The 20,517-nt window shown below is 38.9% G+C and overlaps 1 protein-coding gene across 1 annotated transcript; it reads right to left on the bottom strand.

The window, feature by feature from the left end:
* pdxkb (pyridoxal (pyridoxine, vitamin B6) kinase b) lies at positions 1 to 17,994 on the bottom strand. Its single transcript, XM_060860686.1, has 11 exons — positions 17,638 to 17,994; positions 16,242 to 16,296; positions 9,992 to 10,096; positions 5,498 to 5,581; positions 5,351 to 5,385; positions 4,840 to 4,925; positions 3,457 to 3,502; positions 3,210 to 3,321; positions 1,801 to 1,937; positions 1,620 to 1,686; positions 1 to 1,538 (listed from the first exon to the last, which is right to left on the bottom strand). Exons 1-11 carry the CDS (start codon positions 17,884 to 17,886, stop codon positions 1,426 to 1,428), a joined length of 1,089 nt encoding a protein of 362 aa, XP_060716669.1. The 5' UTR covers positions 17,887 to 17,994; the 3' UTR covers positions 1 to 1,425.
* Between the last annotated feature and the right edge of the window lie 2,523 nt (positions 17,995 to 20,517).

Below are 20,517 nucleotides of genomic sequence, written 5' to 3'. Positions count from 1 at the left end.
TTTAATACATCATCGCTTTTATGAAAAGGTGAGGAGGAAGTGCAACATCGAGAGCAACACTGAAACCTGACTGGTCCTGCACATGAACAAGATTTCTGACAGAACACAAGCTTGGATCACAGATCCGTAGTAAGAAAAAATGTCACGCACACATGGATGAATAAAACAACAGTACAGAAACATGGAGAAAAATAATCTAAGCTATGGAGTCCAGTTGATGAAGGAAAAAAAAAACCAGAGAATAAAGAGATAGAAATAGAGATTTTTTTTTTAATAAAAAGAGAATTTTTCATATAAATAAAAGGCTAAAACTGATTTTAGAAATCAGTCTTAATCCTTCATGATATGAAAGAATAGTAAACAAAATATAAGCAATGACAATTAGCACCTTCGCCAATTCACAAATCAATCTTGTGTTACACAATATAGAAGTTAGCCTAGGGTTAACTAGCTTGCTAGAAACACTGATTACTGATACTTGCAATATAATATTAATCCAAAAGTTACCTAGCTTGCTAGCAACTGGTTCAAACAATACAATACCAAATATTAGCTAGCTTGCTAGCAACACTGAAGCCTATTTTTACATAACAATAGGTAGCTAGGAAACCTAGCATTAAATTATTTCTTATAAAATATTCCTTCTTGTAAACTTTCAAAACATGAAATGAAACAACAGCAGCATAGACATTTCTAAGACTGTTTAAAAATAACATGCTGAAATGCTAGTCTCATATTTTAAGCATGTATATGAGATGTAAAATAAAAACATGGTAAGAGACATTAAAAACCTTTTTTTTAAAAGCTATTCATGCAATAAACTAACAATCACAGTATTTTTTTCCCCTGAACATCTATGCAGGCGGGACATCCAAAGGTTTTTTTTTTTTTTTGGCAGACTTGGCTTATCACATGAAATGTTATTGTGAGGATTTAATGAGAACAAAATGTCCAGGAAACACATATCCATGAGTGATGACGGTGTGATGATATGCTAATTAACGATTCACTTGAGCTTGTTTCCGTCATAGAAGTTCAGGTAAATCTGATGAGACTTTTATTTGACCGCTTCTTCAATGTGCAGGACAAACAGGAGTTTGAGTTGAGCTCAGAGAAGGAGACAGAGTTAGAGAGGAAAATAGCTGAAAGAAAAAAAGAGATTTTTCTCTCTTTCCTCTCTTTCATCACAGCATTCTGTCATTCTCGTTATCTCTCTCTCTCTGCTGCTCGTCGATGTGGCCGTACCCTGCTATTTCTCCCTCCGAATGAAATGTTGTGCTCTGTTCAAGATTTCTAAGGCAATGTCACATTACAGATCCAAAAATGTACAACATCTATACATTGTGCGATTGTGGTATAGGGAAGAGGGGAATGGTGTGTGTGTGTGTGTGTGTGTGTGTGTGTGTGTGTGTGTACGTGGAGTTTCTATAGAACAGTGGCCTCCATTACGATGGCTGGATCCTCGATGTCTGCTTTGCTCTGAATCATTCTTAGCTCAAGCTGAGCCGGGCTGGGTTTTTTTCCAGGACCTGCCATCTCTGGAAAAAGAGAAATGAATTCAGGGGTCACTTGAATACCCCAAAACACACACACACACACACACACAGTCAAATATTTACCGAAGGCATAAGAAATGGTCCTCTGAATAACATGGTGCATGACGGAGAAGGTTTTCTCACACGCCATCTACAGAAGAAAAAAGTAACAAAAGGCATAGGATTGAATGCAATACAGTGCTGAACTAATATTTAAGTCATTGGTGGCATGTTGACACTGTGTGTGTGCATGTGTGTGATTTACCTTCAGGTCTGTTGGGTAGTTGTGTGTCCAAGCCATTAGCATAGCAGCAAACAGATCACCCGTCCCAACAAACACAGCGTCTACTTTGGGCACCTCTATCCTGATCCGTTGGGTGGTGAACGTGCCGTCCGGCATCACTGCGGTACAAACACAACGAATTCACAAAGATCTCACAATCCAACCTGCATTATTATTTCATATTTGCTGTTCAGAAAAGCTGCAGGACTCACTTTGAATGTCCATTTTAAAAAGACATGTTGTACTTTTGTCTAACGCTGATAATTACAGTTCATTATACTGCTAAATGATTACTCATCCTTTCTACTGATGTTCCAGTAACTCTTTTGTCATGCTGTATATGAAATAATATGTATGTTTATATGTATAACTGAAAGACATGATTACATAAGGATTGTGTATTTATAATCTTCTAACCTTTTTTTAAATCTAAAATCAAATATCTTTTGAAGCCCAGGAAACACTTTTACATGATCTGATCTTTTTTCCCCGGATCTCCAAGAAAACAGCATTTAAGATACATTGCTGATCTGACCACAAACTGATAAGGCAATACAACAGCTACATAAAAGTGTGACTTTCACTGTGTGAGAAAATCACACCCACCTATTTGAAGCAAGATTAAAAAGTAAATCAAATATTTCTCACATTGCTTCCGTAAAGTATAATTATGGTTTCTCAAAATCAACATTAAGGTATGATTGAATTTCTCAATAATTTGTGTTTTTGTTCGACACCCGATGAGTTAAAAGGAACAGAATCTAGAACCTAATGAATGTGTAACATTTCAGCAATACTTACTTTGTGGATTATAAAATGTAAGGGTTTTTTTCTCTACTTGTTTTCAGGCTTCATGTCCAGATAACATCTACAATTCTGTGAAGTACTGGTATTAGGAATATATGTTGATATCTGCTACCAGCTTTACCCCAAACTGTAAAAGAAGTCCGTCTGAATAATTTCTTATAAACGCTACACTATGAGAAGATAATTGCTTCTTCTGCACTCACCCCTGGTTATGGTGTGAAAACTCAGCTCATTTTAAACCAGATGTTTACCCACAGTGCTTCTCTACACTTGTAGCTTTTTTTTGCAAATGTATGAAGGAAGCAAATGAGCAGCATTGAAGTGTACAGCAATATTATCCTTTTGTTACCACTTAGACTCAGTAAAAATGCTTCACTTGTAAAAACTTCAGCAGCACTTGAGGCACATCTGGTATAAACTGGCCATTAAATTATATATAATGCAAAACATTTAATTGAATTTAGTCATATTGTGCCAAAATGTTGTGTGTCAAGTGGAGTAACAAAATAAAGATTGACATTTAGACACAAGCCTTCTCACACACACACCCACACACCCACCCACACATACACACACACACCCACCAATGCGCTGACTGCCGAGTGAAACAAGGAAGCGGTCTCCGAGGCGTGGTGGCAGATCAGAGCTGGTGATCACCACTGTGTCCGGACCCATATTATGGAGCAAGTCCATCACCTTGTACAAAGAGATTCGTTTACACATTTATTTGAGAAAATAAATCAAATGTCAAAGCCATAATTTGTACCCTAGAAATGTAGAAAACATACAAAAAATAAATAAATAAATAAATAACATTGTGTCTACTCTTACCTCTACTGCATCTTTCTCTGTGCTGATATTCTTTCCTGTCAAAAGCCTAGAAATAAAAAAAAAAAAAACAGGTGATTGTATAGTTTAGAACATGTTATCTTCATATGAGTCAAACATAAAAACATTTTTGAATTAGTTTCATGATTAAAAAAACTTAAAAAGGAATTTCATGTGAGAAATAAAGATAACTGCTTTAATAATTCAGTTCTGTATTAATAACTGTAATTATCATGCTAATTAAAAGATAATTATTCAATACCACGTTGTAATTGCAGTTCTTTTTCATGGCCATTAGGGGGAGACACATAACCACCGATAGCTATTATTACAGTCTTCTGACGGTAATTGATTGTGTAGCAGCTGAAAGCCAATTATTGCGCATAAAGATCACGATTCAGCTGCATGCAGAAGAATCTCCCTCACGCACGCACACACACACACACATACATATATAATGTGTGTGTGTGTGTGTGTGTACACTGCACAATGCAAATGGCACATGAACAAAGCACTTTTAATAATTAACAGGTTTCAATATCATGAAAGCTCTGACCTGTAAAAAAGCACATCATTAGTCTAAACCACGATCAATGCACAAACACAGAAGAAGAAAGTTTAACGTTATATTTTAACAAAAACAGTAGAAGGACATCAAGACAACGACACCTACGTTAACGGATTACAAATCTCCAGGGGTTCGAGCTACATAAATACACACCAGTGTTGTCATTTCTTTTAAAACTGCATTCAAACATTAGAACTCAAATGCATTTTAATATTAATGAGGTTGTAGTGTTTTCTGGACATGTTTGACTCTATATGTAATCCTATTTAAGATTTAAAATATTAGCATTGTAGAACCTACTGAGATATTTCAGATTAAGTCACAATGTAAGTGAATTGCACGGGAGTTAATTAGCACAGCTTAAAAATATAAATTGTTTAAAAATGTGTGAAAATAAAACACCCTACTATCAGGCTTTGACCCTGGACAATACTGTCTCTGCCTGTCAATGACAGTTACACTGTTTTTCACAGGTGCCTCTGAGCTCAGGTATGTAGAAGAGAACAGACATTGACTTTAAAAAGATACCTTCAGCCTTTTAGGGAGGTATCTGTCGCATGATACAGTAGGTGAATGATGGGAATTGGCGGGTGACCAAATTGGGACGAAAATAGGGAAAATCTCAGTTCTGTTAATACATGAACTGACAAATGACATATGGTTTTTTTATTATTATACAAACTTAGCTTATGCTAAGTTTATTAAAATCAAAAATATGATCATAAATATTCAACTATGGAATGAACACACACACACACACAAACACACATGCATGCGCTCACACACACACGCGCGCTCACACACAATACCATACTTACTCTGCCTCAAACTGGTTAGGTGTGATGATATCTGCTACTGGTACCACTTTGTCCTTATAGACCGGATATAGATTCTGAGGCACATACTGAGGTAAGAAAGAAAAGAGAGATCTAGTGCTTATATCACTCACACACACACACACACACACACACACACACACACACACACTTATGTATGAGTCATAAAGAGCTCAGCTCTTATGAACAGGTCTCCCAGCTGAAAGAACAGGAGCTTTGTCCTAAATGCAACCAGGCAACAGGAAATAAGATGCAGTCTTCCTCCATGCTGCTGTAACAGTCATGCATTTCATACATTTTCCCTCCCTACATCTCTATTCATGTTTTATCTCTCCATTTTACAATCTCTGACACACGTACATGCAATCCAATCCACTCTGATCCCATCTGCAGGACATTACACTGAACGTTTAAAAACACTGAGGAAATGAAAGAAAGTCAATGAGACCATAGCAACAGATGACAGGATAGTAAACGTGTAGAAAAGGCTCACCATTGAACCATGATCACCCAGGACAGGGTCACACACTGTAGATAAGAAAGCAGTGTGCATGATTCCAGGTTATTACACAAACAAATAAGGAATCACTGTATAACCATGAACACAATGTTCAGTAAAACGCTCTTTACTCGTACTGACCGTATACAAGATTAGGATTAGCCATCTTCAGTTCCTGTACAATGTCCACCACCATCTCCAAAAAAGACGTGTCCCTGGTGTAACCTGTGTAAAATTTATGCTATAATCAATACATTATTTTTTTATAGCTAATATAAAAAATAGATCAAGGAAAAAATATCTGAACAAGAAAATGTACAACGGTTAAGATTTTAATTTAACCGACACAAACAAATATTTTATATTTAGCTCATAAAATGTCATTTTTGTAATCAAATCCAAATAAAGAACACATACATGGACCATTATATACTTTATATTCACACATTTATTTCATTTACACATCATGTGCTTTTGATGAGCTGTATTGTTCAGTCAGCAATTAAATATTATATATTAATAAACAGATCATTTACGAAAATGTTTTGTTATTCATTTGTATTCGTCTCCTGTAACGATTTGTACCGAATGATTATCCAGGGCATAGAATCCTGCTGGTTTTTGACATCATGTTTGTTATTCACTTTCTCATCTGTTTTCATGTGACAATTCATTTTTTGAAGAAGGGCTATACATAACATGCACTTCATAAATAAATAAAAAAGAAATAAATAAAATATGTCAGAAACAGGAACATGCTGATGAACCAAAACGTATTCAGAGCCCCACTAAACTCCCCGATGAGGTCACTTTTGGCTTTAATCGCAATCTTTTAATAAAAGAAACAAGACACTTGAGGTCTGGAGGCTCAATTGGAGATAAAAGGTTTGCCAGCTCTCCTTAATCCTGCCATGATTCCTGATAAAGCTTTAGAGCTTTAAAGTCACTAATTACGAATGAAAGCTAGTGGGCATCAGGGTAACAGTAATGATACAGTGCTAGCTGTTCTGTCAGCAATGTTAGCGTTATTTGGTTAAGTGTGCATGTGTTAGTTCTATTCACTCTCCCAGGAGGTACAGAAACACAGTGGGGGTGTTTGTGCTTTACATTTACTTTGTTGAGAAAATATTTAGCTCGAAATAGGTATGAAAATCTAAAATAAAAACCTGAACTAGAACAAAACAGTTATCATGAATGATTGAATGAATTAATGAAAGAATGAAGAGAAAGTAGCATTAGGAAGTTAATATGTTAATATGTTAATAGCACTCAGAGAACTGAGGTGATTCTCTCACAAGAGTCTGTTTTCTCTCTGCTGCTTAATAAGCCAAGAATAAAAACAGCAACATACAAAGTCCTCTGTCTTAAAGTCTCTCCAGTGGCTCTAAACGTAAACTTTATTAAAACGTGTTGACATCTGAGACTTCTCCCATAAACGCTAAACAAATGAGCCAATGGGTAAAGCTACCTTGAGCGCTAAGCTGATATTAATAAATACAGTATGCTTTACTCCTTTTAATTGTTAAATATTCAATTTTTCAATATGTGCCAGCTTCATATCTGCTTCTATGTGTGTATTTTAAAATGAACATGTAAAGTATTAATATGATATTTTTTGCCTAGTCATTCACACTTTAGTTGCATGCTAACTCACTAGGTACAGTATTACACAGTTAAACAGCTAACAAACACGAGTTAACCCCGAATCTTTTATATCTGCTCACTACTGCGATTAGCATCTCACACCTCAGTGGATATTCAAAATCAGTCAGGCAAGGACGACTAAAAACTTTTTGACAGTATCAACCTTTCATAAAAAATGTCAATGGAAATGGAACTCCTAAAGTGTATTTACAAGCTCAAAATATTTCTACAAGCTCAAAAACATACTGACTTTTGCTTGATACTCAAGAGATAAAGCACTTCTGCCGAGTACGAGTATTATACGAGTAATACGAGTCAATATCTGTGCTCGGATTGAATGAAAATCATCATTGGGTAGCTGATTGTGTCAGCGTTCTGTGATAGGCTAGTCACAGCGCCCCTCCCCTACACACATACAGATGTATTGTGTTGCTGTGTGTCGCTCTGCTCACTCACAGTCACACACAGAACAGCTCTCTGTCTCTCCCTCAGTCACTCGGGTTCGCGGGTCTTTTCCGTTAACGTTTAGGGTTTCTTCAGCTTTTTACTTCGGGTTGTAACGTTAATAATACGTACTTACTAACCAGTAGAGTTCTGGTAAACGTGGGTTCGTTCAGACGTGGTGCTTGCTTGGTAGAATGCGACTCGCATTGCGTCTCTGCCTGTCGGAGATTTTTTTTCTTTTTTAAACCTTCAGCTGTCTCTAACCAGTAACCAGACACTGTGTGTCTGTCACGTTTTTGCTGTATTTCATAAAAACATAATTCATATGGTTAACAGATACGGTTACAGATACAGATAATGCTGTACTCGCTCATCCCTAATGAGAACTAATGACCTTCAAAACATTCTAACACTCTCTCTCTCACACACACACCTCTTACAAACTCACACACACTCACTCTCACAAACTAACACACTCACAAACTCTCTCACACACATACACACACGCATACACACACACATACACATACACACACGCACATAAACACTCACACACATACACTCACACACACATACAGGCTCGCTGCCTGGAATTCCAGCTTCGAGTGAACTATCTTCACTGGGTTTGAGAGCTGCTGACTTTGCAGCCCTGGTCTAAGTGGGAGATAAAGTCTCCGGCAGAAAGAGATATTTCTGTGGTAATGCTGACTTCAGTTTTCCCCATATATGCATATGCATTTGTGTGTGTGTATGCCAGTCTGCGCATGTGCAATAGAAAGTATGAACGAGTGAAAAAACACATTACATAAGCAGATTTGTACAGAGCAAAAATAAAAGCAGAACTAATCATCTGTGAAATAGCCAATTATTTTTTAAGTATCACTCCAATCTTTAAATTGGACCTAAATTAGTTCATTGAAAACTTTAGCAAGGAAAGCCAGTGCAAACAATAATATTTCATAATAATCATGACCGTTTATGGCATCCTTGACCGGTTTTGATCTCGATGAGCTCAGAAATATTTCTCACACCACATATCAGATGTTATGGACTCTGCTGTCTTTGTGTCTATACCGTGGTGGCAATTATTTTGAGTCCAACAGTGTTTATATATAGCATTTGAAAGATACACTTAATTAACCTGACTACTGAGCTGTCTTGTTCTAATTCAGAAAAGGAATGCAATCGGATGTCTCATTATAATAACCCTTATATCAACAGAGCAATATACATGGTTATAATTTCATAGTTTAATTTCCTTGTTGTTTGCTGTATCACACACTCAGTTTTAAGTGGAAACCATATGTCAGGTTAAGAAGCGCTGACACACACACGTACACACGCTTCTTGGCAACGGGATTGTTTTGACAGGGTCGCTCTTGTTTCTCATATTCTCCACAAGTCGGCAATGTATCTGTCAACACGTCAAGCATCCGGTGTCCACCTGACAAAATCTGTCCTGCAGGAAATGAGGTCAACACTACATTCATCACAGAGACACCACACACTAACTGACAGCTTGAGGGATGAAATAGATTTTTAAGTGAACATCTGGACAGAAGGCAGAAGGTTGATTGCTTTATTCATGAAAATATCTTAAGGTTAAAGTAGATTCAATCTGTCCAAGTGACAAAGAACTCTAGTTACAAAATTTGTTAGACCTGTGCTAATATTTTCTTGTGTTGTGCTAATCCTAATTTCTTAATAACTTAAAGTCTAATTCATTAAACATTTCAGTATTAAAAGCAGCCCCTCCTTCTCGCCTGTCAATCAAAGTGACAGGAGGATGGTTAGCGTTAGGGGAGCTATTACTTATCTTCTAAATATCACAGTCATAGTTGCCACTTCTTGCACCATTATTCAACACACACATCTCGTTTAAATGGTACTTTTTAGATTTAGTTCCATTTATGCTACCTCTCAGCGGTAAGATAAGATTTTTTTTTTGTGAACACAGTCCCAGAATAATGTCCTCAGAATAAGGACTTGAAGCTCTATTAAGCCAAGGATGAACATTTCACGACACTTTTCTCCTTTCTCGCTCGGTTGCCCTTTTCCTTTTTTTCCTGTCATCACTAGGCGATGAGACAAGAGACTAAATCTATCAGAATGTAACACACACTGGAGTGTGCTGGAAATGGTGCATAACGTCTGGGGCTGTGTGTGTGTGTGTGTGTGTAAAACCTTATTTTAAATAACCACACGTCCTCTTTGGTCCCTGTGGTAAAATGTGAAAGGTATAGCTTATTATGATCACAGACTGAATTCTACGTTCTGCCCTTTTAAAGACAATCGTTTATTTATTTACGCTTTGGGACCACATTGTGAGATTATGAAATGCCTCCACCATAGAGCACGAAGCCGTTTAGCCATTTCACATCTATTCCAAACAAAAATTCCTGATCCTCTGTATACACTGCGTCTAGTATAAAATTAGGTATCAGTCAAAACATCCCAAGCGCTTAAGGACATGCGTATGGTTTACGATACAAAACGGCTTTGGATATCTGGGTCACCATGACGAACGACCTTTATCTCCTCACCCACCTGTGAGTACGTAGTCATAGTGGTTGACGTTGTTGAGCTTGATCCCCTCATACAGCACGTGGAGCTCGTCCGCCGTCACTACCTGCCCCTTCCAGTGTGCATAACCTAAGTAAAGTAACATAAGTAAAATTCAACGGTCAAATAAAATTTAAAAAAGTTCAGAACATTTCACTAAAATATAGTGAAATGTTGGATATTGTAAATGTTTTTGCAAGATGTTTTATGGTGTAATTGCAATGATCATGTACTCAGAAATACTATACCTGGCAACGACAGATTGCAGGCTGATAGCAAAATCTGTCTTACAGCAATCAGGTACTAATGATCTAAGCTGATATACACTCACCCGCCACTTTATTAGGAAGACCTATAAACCTGCTGATTCAATGCAATTATCCATTAAGAGAATTATCTAGAGTTTTGTAACACATGTAGTGAGTGGCATGTAATGAACAACAAAACACATAGTGGGGAGAATGGAGATACTGGTTTAAGCCCTTAGGAAGGCTACAGTAACTCTTTACAATTGTGGTAAACAGAAAAATCATGTCTGAATTAGGGCTGGGCGATATGGCCGAAAACTGTATCACGATATCAGTGTTTCATATCGGTCGATATCGTAAATTATTGGACTTTATGACCCATTTAAAATAAGGACCAGGAGAAAAATATATTACATTTAAACATTTTTATTTTAAACTTAACCTTCCTCTGATCATAATCCCTTCAGTTATTAAGACAGAAATGTCAACAACCAGGAAAACTCAAATAATTATAATGTAAACATAAGTCTAAAGTCACAATGAACACTTAACAGGAATCGTTTCAGCCCTAGTTATAATATCCAAAAAACTGCCGTACTGGCGCGCTGACTTTTCCTCTTTTATTTACAATTTTCTTGCTTGCTGCGGCTCATTTTCTGCTTATCAGTCGCTGGTTACTGAAGAGGAATCCAGCACCAGCACGAGACAACGATATGGCGTAACCAAACTTGATACTGTTACATGATTGGCTGTTAGAGTGTTACGCACCTTGCAACTTGCATTTGTTAATGCAACCAAACTTGCTTCGCAACCTCTGTTTTCTTCCAACGAAGAATAAAAAATATCGAACGTCTTATCGAGCACATTTTTTATCGCTATCGATCACGTGTTTATCGCGATACATATCGTTATCGTTTTATCGCCCAGCCCTAGTCTGAATGCACAGCATGGCAAAGACATCTGACGTAATTGTGTGCTTCCAACTTTGTCGCAACCCCTTAAGGGTGTAACCTCAAAAATGTTGGGCCTTATGGTGTATACGCGCCAATCAGTTTTGTGAGCCATTTAACACTAGTTCAAGACAGAAGGTGGTTCAGACATTTGCAAATTCCTTGAAACTGGATTTTATGATGAATGTAAAACGGAGGCACTTTTCTGCTGTCTGATGTCGTTTTTTATAGAACTGCAATGTCAGGCAATTGATTATACAATATAGATATAAACTGATGGCCTTCCCAACAACATTTGGCTGACTAAGTGTTTCAGAGAATCAGTTCATCACCTCATTTGAGTCAGTGATGTGAAAGCAATAGAAATGAGGGGGAAAAAATGGATAAAGGCTTACAGCCACAAGGACACTGACTGACACACACACACACACACACAGGGGAAAAAGAGGTGCAGTGCACAGAGTCCTCGCTACTTCATCAGAGACAGTTAGTGTTGCCGTGGGAAGCCGTGATGTCACAATTCAGGTGAATCAGCTGGTCACATGATGTGCTGCTTGTTGCTAAGTAACAGGGCAGAAGAAAGCCTGAGGGACTGCACGAGAAAGCCACTATCTCTGTATGCACGTGTGTGTGTGTATGTGTGTGTGTACAATTGCATAGGAAATTTAATAAAACGTTAATAAAAACGTCCTCTTGTCATCTCTATTTGCTGCTGCAATTCAGCAATCTCTTTATGGTACAAAATGTACACACACTATCCTATACCTATGACATTTATTTAATATTAAACATAATCAAGAGCATGCAGATGAACATGTATAAGTACACATACAGATGAATTATGGTGTACAAGGCAGCAGATTGTGTATGCTGTTTTACCCCTAAGGCTTTGCAGCCTATTCTCATATTCCTTATGTGTAGCGGAACAGAAAAAAGCTCACCGCGCTTGAAGGTCACACAATAACAGTCAGTTGTTCATTCGTTCAGTTCTCTCATCTGAGTAAAAAAAAAAAAACTAAGACTAACGTATGCCTAGGTCCTTAAAACTAAAATGCTAGCACCTAGCGCAAGAGTATCTTTACAAACATTTAGCATTGTTTATATGGGCTGCTCAGTGGCTCAGCAAAAAGATTCAGCATCTAGTCTTTTCAAATTTCTGAAAGAAAAATTTCATGGTCTTCGAGGAAGGGAGATTAAAGGACACAGTAAACCTTGGACAAAATGGACCTGGCATTAAGCCAAGAAGCCAGACGGGTACTGAACATATCTGGGTAAAGTGAAATACAGCACCGAATGCTGGAGGAACAGGAGCCAGATGGCAGCACTTAGTACTACCAGAGTAAGTGGATTTGATAGAGAAGAGTCATCAGTCAGTGTCTGAGATCGAGTCATGGTGTTCTGGCAAGAGAACGGGGAACGATTTAAACAAAAGATCTCACAAAAACCTAACTCCAAACCAAACCCCAATCGGCACAACAGACTATCGCTCGTCCTGCTGATGATCATGATGATGTCATGACCACTCATAACAGGGAAGCAAAATTGGACACCAACTGTAAGCTTTTGCTCTGTCTTTCCTCGTGAAGATGATTCCACGCTAGCGCAAAATCCATTCACTTCTGAAACAGAATTTCATTCTTAAAGCAGTCGTTTAAGCAACATCAGAAAAATTAAGGTAGGTTTTGCTTTGCAATGTAGTGTGTTGCCCATATGTGTGTGTTACCCAAACCTCTTAACCCTCTCATTTTCTCTTTCTCCATGGTCTCTACTGCCATGCGATTTACATGTAGTATCTCCCTCTCCTTCCATCCTCTTACTTCCCAGTCTCGTTCTTACTCTATTTTCGTCTCGGCGCCTTTAAATTTTTTTCCCCCTCTCCAAGGCCCAGGAAGCCATCACTGTTGCAGAATGAGTGAAACGGAGTGTGAGACGGCACCATGTGCCATGGGATCCTAATGAGCCAACACACACACACACACACACACAGAATCAGCTAGGCAAACTCAAGCACACTTTTACACACATACACACAACTGTCTGCGTCATTCACCTTCAGATTTCCGCCAAGGAGTGCAACTCTCCCATTCAGAAAACCCTCCATGGATGCCAGCTACTCGTACACTAATTATTCCATACACATCTTCTCCCTCTCCATCTCCACAGTACAGCCTGCTCACTATGATACTACATGAAGCCTGTTATTACCACAATACGCTGGTGACTGCACAACAAATGCATATTACAGCCAACGGTTATTCAGTGGCAGGTTATAAGAGCAATAAGAGCAAACGCATTTCAATTAAATATTCAAACAACTGACATACCATCTATTAGACAGAGCCTGCCCGAGGCTCCGACATCAGCCAAACACCCCCACACACACACACCCCCGACCCCCCCTTATACTACCACTTTAAGGTCCATTAGACCTAAAAAGCAGCTCAAGTGGCTAAAGACAGCATCAAGGCCCAAAGGGAGGGGGTGCATTCGACCAAGATTTCTCTGCTAACTGATTGGAGAAAACGGGAGGTCTAAATAACCGTTCCTAAAACAATCACCGGACAATGACAGAGATGTGAGGGTTCATATGCTGAGCTTAAAGATGGTTGATTTGCACAACGTGTACCCACTCATTCCCCCTCGATACCAATGTATTTACCTAATTTATGGTACTATGCGGCATAAACCTATAGCACGTTGTGATTTTTATGAACACTTCATACAAAATGCCAGCAATCTGGATGTATTTCATGATTAATGAGCAAACAAAACAGACAGTAAAGTGTGTTCTGTGGAAATATCGACAGGATAAAACATCTTTCAGTAATCAAAATAACCTTCTATCGGAGCGAGCGTGAAGAGAATATACTGCATATGAGAGCACTTCACTTCTGCGAGCACTGAGACACACAATATTCAATCATTTTTACAGATTCTACACTTTCAAGAAGATGATTGAGTATTAGAAGTGTAATGCAGCATGATAACAGGTGAAAACTTTACATAATCCAGGTACAATAAGTGTCAAAGAAATCATGTTATTTACATTACATTACATTTACGGCATTTAGCGAACACCCTTGTTCTGAGTTACTTACATTTTATTTGAATTTATGCAACTGATCAATTGAGGGTTAAGGGCCTTGCTCAGGGGCCCAGCAGTGGCAGCTTGGTAGACCTGGGATTCGAACTCATGACCTTCTGATCATTAGTCCACCACTGTAATCACTATGCTACCACATCCCACATTATTTGACATGAGACTGAGAAAATGAGAAATTTCAATCTGAATTTTTTACACAATCAGATGAAGCTCTGAACAGGAACGTCTACACTTGGTGACAATAACAAAATGTTGTAAAACCAGCATGTAATAGGACAGGTTACTCAAACTGTGGCAATAACATAAGGCATGTGGTAGCTCAGTGGTTAAGGTGTTGGGCTACTGATCGGAAGGTCATGGGTTCGAACCCCAGATCCACCAAGCTGCCACTGCTGGGCCCCTGAGCAAGGCCCTTAACCCTCAGTTGCTCAGTTGTAAGTCACTCTGGATAAGGGTGCCTGCTAAATGCCGTAAATGTAAATGTAAATAACATAAAGTGTCTCTACGGTATAATATGATATTTTATCATCTTCCTAGCATTACAGGTAAGAGTGGGAAAAGGTCTTTATAAGAAAAGCCAGAATGTGACTAATGGTATTGCACACTATGAGCTCACTCTGACAGACCAACAAAGCCTGAGAGTCAAAACTGCTTTAACAGAGAAATTCAGGTTACACAGTAGGGTTACAGTCGACTTGGAAGAAAGTCAGAAATCTGAAAACGTGAGGCAGAAAGGTGTTTCTTACTGATAATAGAGAGAAAGAGAGATTGTCCTAGAGACTTCATGTAGTCCTTCAGGTGAGAGCTATATAATATTTTTGTAAAATAGAAGATTATATCTGTATATGCTTTTGGTATCTGTGAGAATATAACACGGAGCAAACACACACACACACACACACACACCTTGAAGTACTAAAGTTTCTTCTCTGGCTGTCCTTAATGGTTTTCTCTCACTACATACTCTCTCTGTCCTGTGACTCACATACTGATTATCCAACACACACACACACACACACACTTCCCTAGACAAATCATCTTAGCACCCCAAGCAGCTAAGCCATCATTCACTCCATCCTCTTTATTATAGGACATTCTGAGGACATTTAAACGTGATAAATGGAATGGTCAGAAGAAATTTAACATGTATTTAAAAGTGGTTTAATTGAGGCACGCCAAATTACACTAGCTATAGCCTCAATACACAACGACACAGCCAAACTCTGACTTGCATGTGTTCAGCTTGGCTACTGTGTAAGCATCATTTTTAACTACCACCTACACGGCAATTATCTCCACACATACAGAGTACAGTACACACCCCGAGACCACCTTATCACGTGCACACACCTGATTGGACATGGCAGGAATAGTAATTAGGAATGGATAATATTTCTAAATGCATATAGAGTTTGATTACACACCTGTTAAACTGCATGTGTAAATACAGCATAATTATGCTCTAATGAATTGAATGAAGTAGATACAAGTAATCAAGGAAAGAGTGATTAAGCAAATAATAGACCATGCCTCTGTAAGCTATAGTTTCTGTCCAAAGATGAAAGAATGACAGGATCGGTAATGTTCAGTGGCCTTGTGAAGACAGATTTTTCACTACATTAATCCAAAAAGGGTTTAAAAAATGTATTTAGACAATTGTTGAGCAGCTGGGTTTAAAAAAATTAAAGTCAGAGCTTTTTGGTCAAGTCAGAAGGATCTGTTATGATTCTTCCATGCAATAAGTCAGTGGGTCAGTAAGGAGAAAATGTCAAGCACAATGGATACTCACAATGCATTCATTTAACTTTCTGTGAATGAACACTGGCTTTCTCAGTGTAAACATTAAATTTAGTGAGCTGAACACAAATGTCCAGGCAAACCTTAAAGTCTACTGAGTTCGCTGTTACAAAAGGCACGACATTCCCCACACATACCTGTATGGTTGGAGAACTGTACTGAGTTGATGGAGTCCACTTCAAAGCCCATCACCTGTAACAGAAAAAGATCGTCCAAGATTAACTGCACAAAAGTCAAAACTCACATTTTAACTGCAAACTGAGACCCACATCTTCCAACATTTCCTGACTTTCTGTCAATCGCATCGTTAAAATTGTTAGAAAATCTAGCAGCCTCTGGCTCATGAACCTGCTTCTCACGCTACATCTCAGGGGAGCTGAACACTCAGGGAACAGCACAATCAGCCCTCTTCTGCATACATGAGCTCAGAGACGGTGTCACTGACGACTGACAGACAAACCCAGAAAGCAGGGTCAGTTTTGCCACAAACGGGTGTGGCATGTTCTCCAACGTCCTTTAAATCTCCCTCTTTCAGGCGATTCAATACACAGCAAACGATACATTTCAATTTACTACAGCTCCGAATCGAGTCAGCACGATGAGATTCGATTCGGGCGCTATCCAATATGCTTCAGCTCAGTTAAATGTAGGTTTTCACCACTAAACTGAAAAAAATAAGGCTCCTCTCATCCGAGCAGGAGATGGACTTGACAAAACTAGGCAAGAGTTTCCCAAAAATTCATTACAAATGGTAGAGCGAGCATCATCATAAACATTCTCTCACGAAGTTACTCCTGGGAAACCCAAGCCAGGATGATGTCCGTGTTGAGAAGCGTTTTCTGTCTTCGGTGAGCTACAAAAACACTTCTATTTCCCTGGATCGTGACGTCATTCATAATTTATGACGTCATATAATTCGCGCTGTTTACACGGCTTTGGCACTTGTAGCACACAGTAGTCTGTTGCTCGTACAGCTGACTGAACTGAGACTATAAAATCCAATGAATCGATACACTTCTGGTCGAAGGACAGCTAGAAAACAGGGTGTTCAGCTCCTCTTGTCTGCTTCTCTGTTCTCCTCTCGCCGAGGTTTTTATATGAATTGCGTACTTAGCTTGAAGGAATCGATCAGCTACAATAATGATTCTGGTGTCCATAATGATCGATTTGTCGTTGGTGGCTGCTAAGACTGAGTGATTCACAAACACATCACCTACAGAGATCAGCTAATGACACACAGATGGACAGATGGATTTGATGGAACGCGTGGAAACACTACGAACATAATAATAATAATAATAATAATAATAATAATAATAATAATAATAATAAAGCATCTGGTAAATAGTGCACGGGATATTTTAAGGCACGAAGATATTTTAACCATGTGACCTTTACTTACTTTCCCCACACCGGCTTGATATAGTGCGTTTCTCACCGCTCCGTCTTTACGCGCGTGGATTCGTGGGGAAAAACAATGTGTACAGATTTAAATGTAAAATAAATAACTGAATAGAAATGCGAGAGTGTTACCTGTAAAGGGAAGGACGCAGATTTGTTGCCCACGTAGCCCCTGACTACATGACTCTGGATGGACAGCACTCGGCACTCCATGTCGCGCATAAAGTTGTTGGACAGCTCCGCGCGCTTGGCACGACAGCACCGCGGTTTGGCCGACTGTGAGCCGCAGGACGAGCAGCCCACCGGCTCGATTTGCTTCCAAATCGGAATCCGTGATGGCAATTTAAGAAGCCACACGCCGAACTGAAGGACATGCAACATGGAGAGACCGTCATTGGTGAGGCAGAGCCAGACCGCAACTACTCAGGCATTCTCCTCAAGCACCTAAAACTCGCTGACATCACGACGAGTAAATTGACCGTTTCCAATCCGTTTCCCCCAGGCCTGATTTATTTATTTATTTTACGTGTGCATTCGTCTCATGTCACCTCGGATAATTGATTTATTTCTAAGGATTAAGCTCAGGATTACGCATTACGAATTTACGCACGATTTATCAACTGATCGTCTCTTGGATATTTTTGTGGTTTGGTTTATTTACGTAAAAATACGGGCTGTTTATGCAAAACACTTTGCTGTTCAGGATTCATAATTGAATACAACGTTCAGCGCCAATGCACAAAGCATATCAAAATATAAACGTCCTGGAAATGCCTTTGTAAACCCGGTATAGTTTTAGGTGACGCAGACAGACGCGACGCGTAATGCGGAAGTTGGGTCCTTTCTCAAAATACGTCACGTTCTGAAATCCGCCAATCACTTTGAAAGCGATTGATGACGTTAATACAAATCTGCATGAGCTTTGACGTAGTCCGCGTCAGCAACATGTGTCCCTTTTTTCTATAATTAGAATATGGAAATACCTTTAATTGTGTTCGTTCAGTAACTGTGTTATATGCAGCCATGAGTTTGTGACATCACTTGAATGTAGATTCGATGTAGAATCATATACACAAAACAGAACCCATAATCTCAGCTCTAACCATCAAAAGAACCCTTGTTTGTAACCTGTGCATGATGATTCATGATCATCTAGAGAGGACACATTCAATTCAGAAGAAGAAAAAAAATCTGATGTGGAAAGTGGTTTTGTCTTTCTGTGGCTAAAAGGTACACTGGCCACTATAATAGGGATATCGACACCCCCTGTTCATTCAACCATGTGGCAGCACAATGCATAAAAGCATGCAGACAGAGATAAAAAAAAAAAAAAGCTTCTCAAGTCAAGTTAAATCAAGAAGCTTTTATTGTCATTTCAACCATATATATCTGTTGCAGTACATAGTGAAATGAGACAACGTTTCTCCAGGATCAATGTGCTACTTACTGTAAAACAAAGACAGGGCTAAGGAATTAGTAAGTAGTCCTAGCCACATAAAGTGCAACTGTGCAACCTGGTGCAAACAGTGCAGGACAAGACAGACAAGACAGTGCAGGACAAAAGACAGTGCAGACAAAAGGTTACAAGACAATACACAAAATACAAAAAAGACAATACACAAAAGACAGTAAAACAAAAAACAGCGCCGACCGACCAGTGTCAATACTATATGTAAATACTGTATGTTCAGACAATATTGCATGCAGTAATACTAGAATGAACACAGTTTCTTAGCAGCAGGTCCCTGAGATAGTGTATAAGGTTGTGCAAAAACAGCAACTGAAATATTGTACAGTATGTGCAAAATGACTGAAATGTTAGACAGTGTGTGCAAAGAGCAAAAAAGTAAAAAGTGTGCAAAACAGCATGTAAACAGTTTGTAAACAGTAAGCATGTAAACTTTTGTTACTGTTCACAAACTACTGATTTGGGATTTTCACACAAACGGCTCTAGAGTTTACACAGAATGGTGAAAAAAACTAACAAACTTACAAACCACTTGGTAGCAGCAGAACTGACAAGGATAACAATTTCTCTCTCTCTCTCTCTCTCTCTCTCTCTCTCTCTCTCTCTCTCTCTCTCTCTCTCTCTCTCTCTCTCTCTCTCTCTCTCTGTCGAGCTATATATGCCACTCTCGAGCTCTCTGTGTTCCGAGTTCCTAGCCTGATCATGGATGGAGCCTCCCAGAGACTGTCATGCCTTCTTTGAACCAATGTTGTGTCAGTCAGCTTTATGGTCTGACTTTATGATCAGGTCTGCTCTGAACTCAGAGTTTAACGATGACCCATTAGTTCCTCAGGAGCTCTCGGTTGCACTATTATAAACTGTTATAGAAAGGACATTATTTACATTTACACTATTTACTGTAGATTGTCCCCCAAATGAGGATGGGTTCCCTTCTGAGCCTGGTTCCTCTCAAGGTTTCTTGCTCGTATCATCTCAGGGAGTTTTTCCTCGCCGCCATCGCCTCCGGCTTGCTCATTAGGGATATTGATAGATGTATAGTATTTAAAATTTTAAGTTAATATTCTGGACGGCGTGCCAACCCATCGCAGGGCACACACACACTCTCATTCACTCATGCAATAACACACTCCGGACAATTTTCCAGAGATGCCAATCAACCTACCATGCATGTCTTTGGACCGGGGGAGGAAACCAGAGTACCTGGAGGAAACCCCCGAGGCACGGGGAGAAAATGCAAACTCCACACACACACGGCGGAGGCGGGAATCGAACCCCCAACCCTGGAGGTGTGAGGCGAACGTGCTAACCACTAAGCCACCGTGTCCCCCAAACTTTAATTGTATATATTAATTTATTTATTTTTATCTTTATTTTTTCTTCTTCTTATTATTATTATTTTATATTTATTTCTTTTTTCTCTCTCTTCTGTTTCCATACTTCTGTAAAGCTGCTTTGAGACAATGGGAAATTGTTAAAAGTGCTATTCAAATAAATTGAATAGAATTGAAAAATTGAATTGGATACAATGGTAACTCAAATAACAA

Source organism: Tachysurus vachellii, chromosome 24 (genome assembly GCF_030014155.1).
Source record: "Tachysurus vachellii isolate PV-2020 chromosome 24, HZAU_Pvac_v1, whole genome shotgun sequence".
Taxonomy (NCBI): Eukaryota; Metazoa; Chordata; class Actinopteri; order Siluriformes; family Bagridae; genus Tachysurus; species Tachysurus vachellii.
This window is presented reverse-complemented; position numbering and strand designations above follow the sequence as displayed.

Bases quoted from the DNA above. Each gene is read 5' to 3' on its own strand.
- pdxkb (XM_060860686.1), bottom strand. From the start codon at position 17,886: ATGTTGCATGTCCTTCAGTTCGGCGTGTGGCTTCTTAAATTGCCATCA. The intron at 5,386-5,497 runs GTCAGTACGAGT...TCTTATCTACAG, and splicing joins TAATCCTAATCTTGTATACG to TGTGTGACCCTGTCCTGGGT. The intron at 4,926-5,350 runs GTGAGCCTTTTC...TTCTTACCTCAG, and splicing joins TGGGTGATCATGGTTCAATG to TATGTGCCTCAGAATCTATA.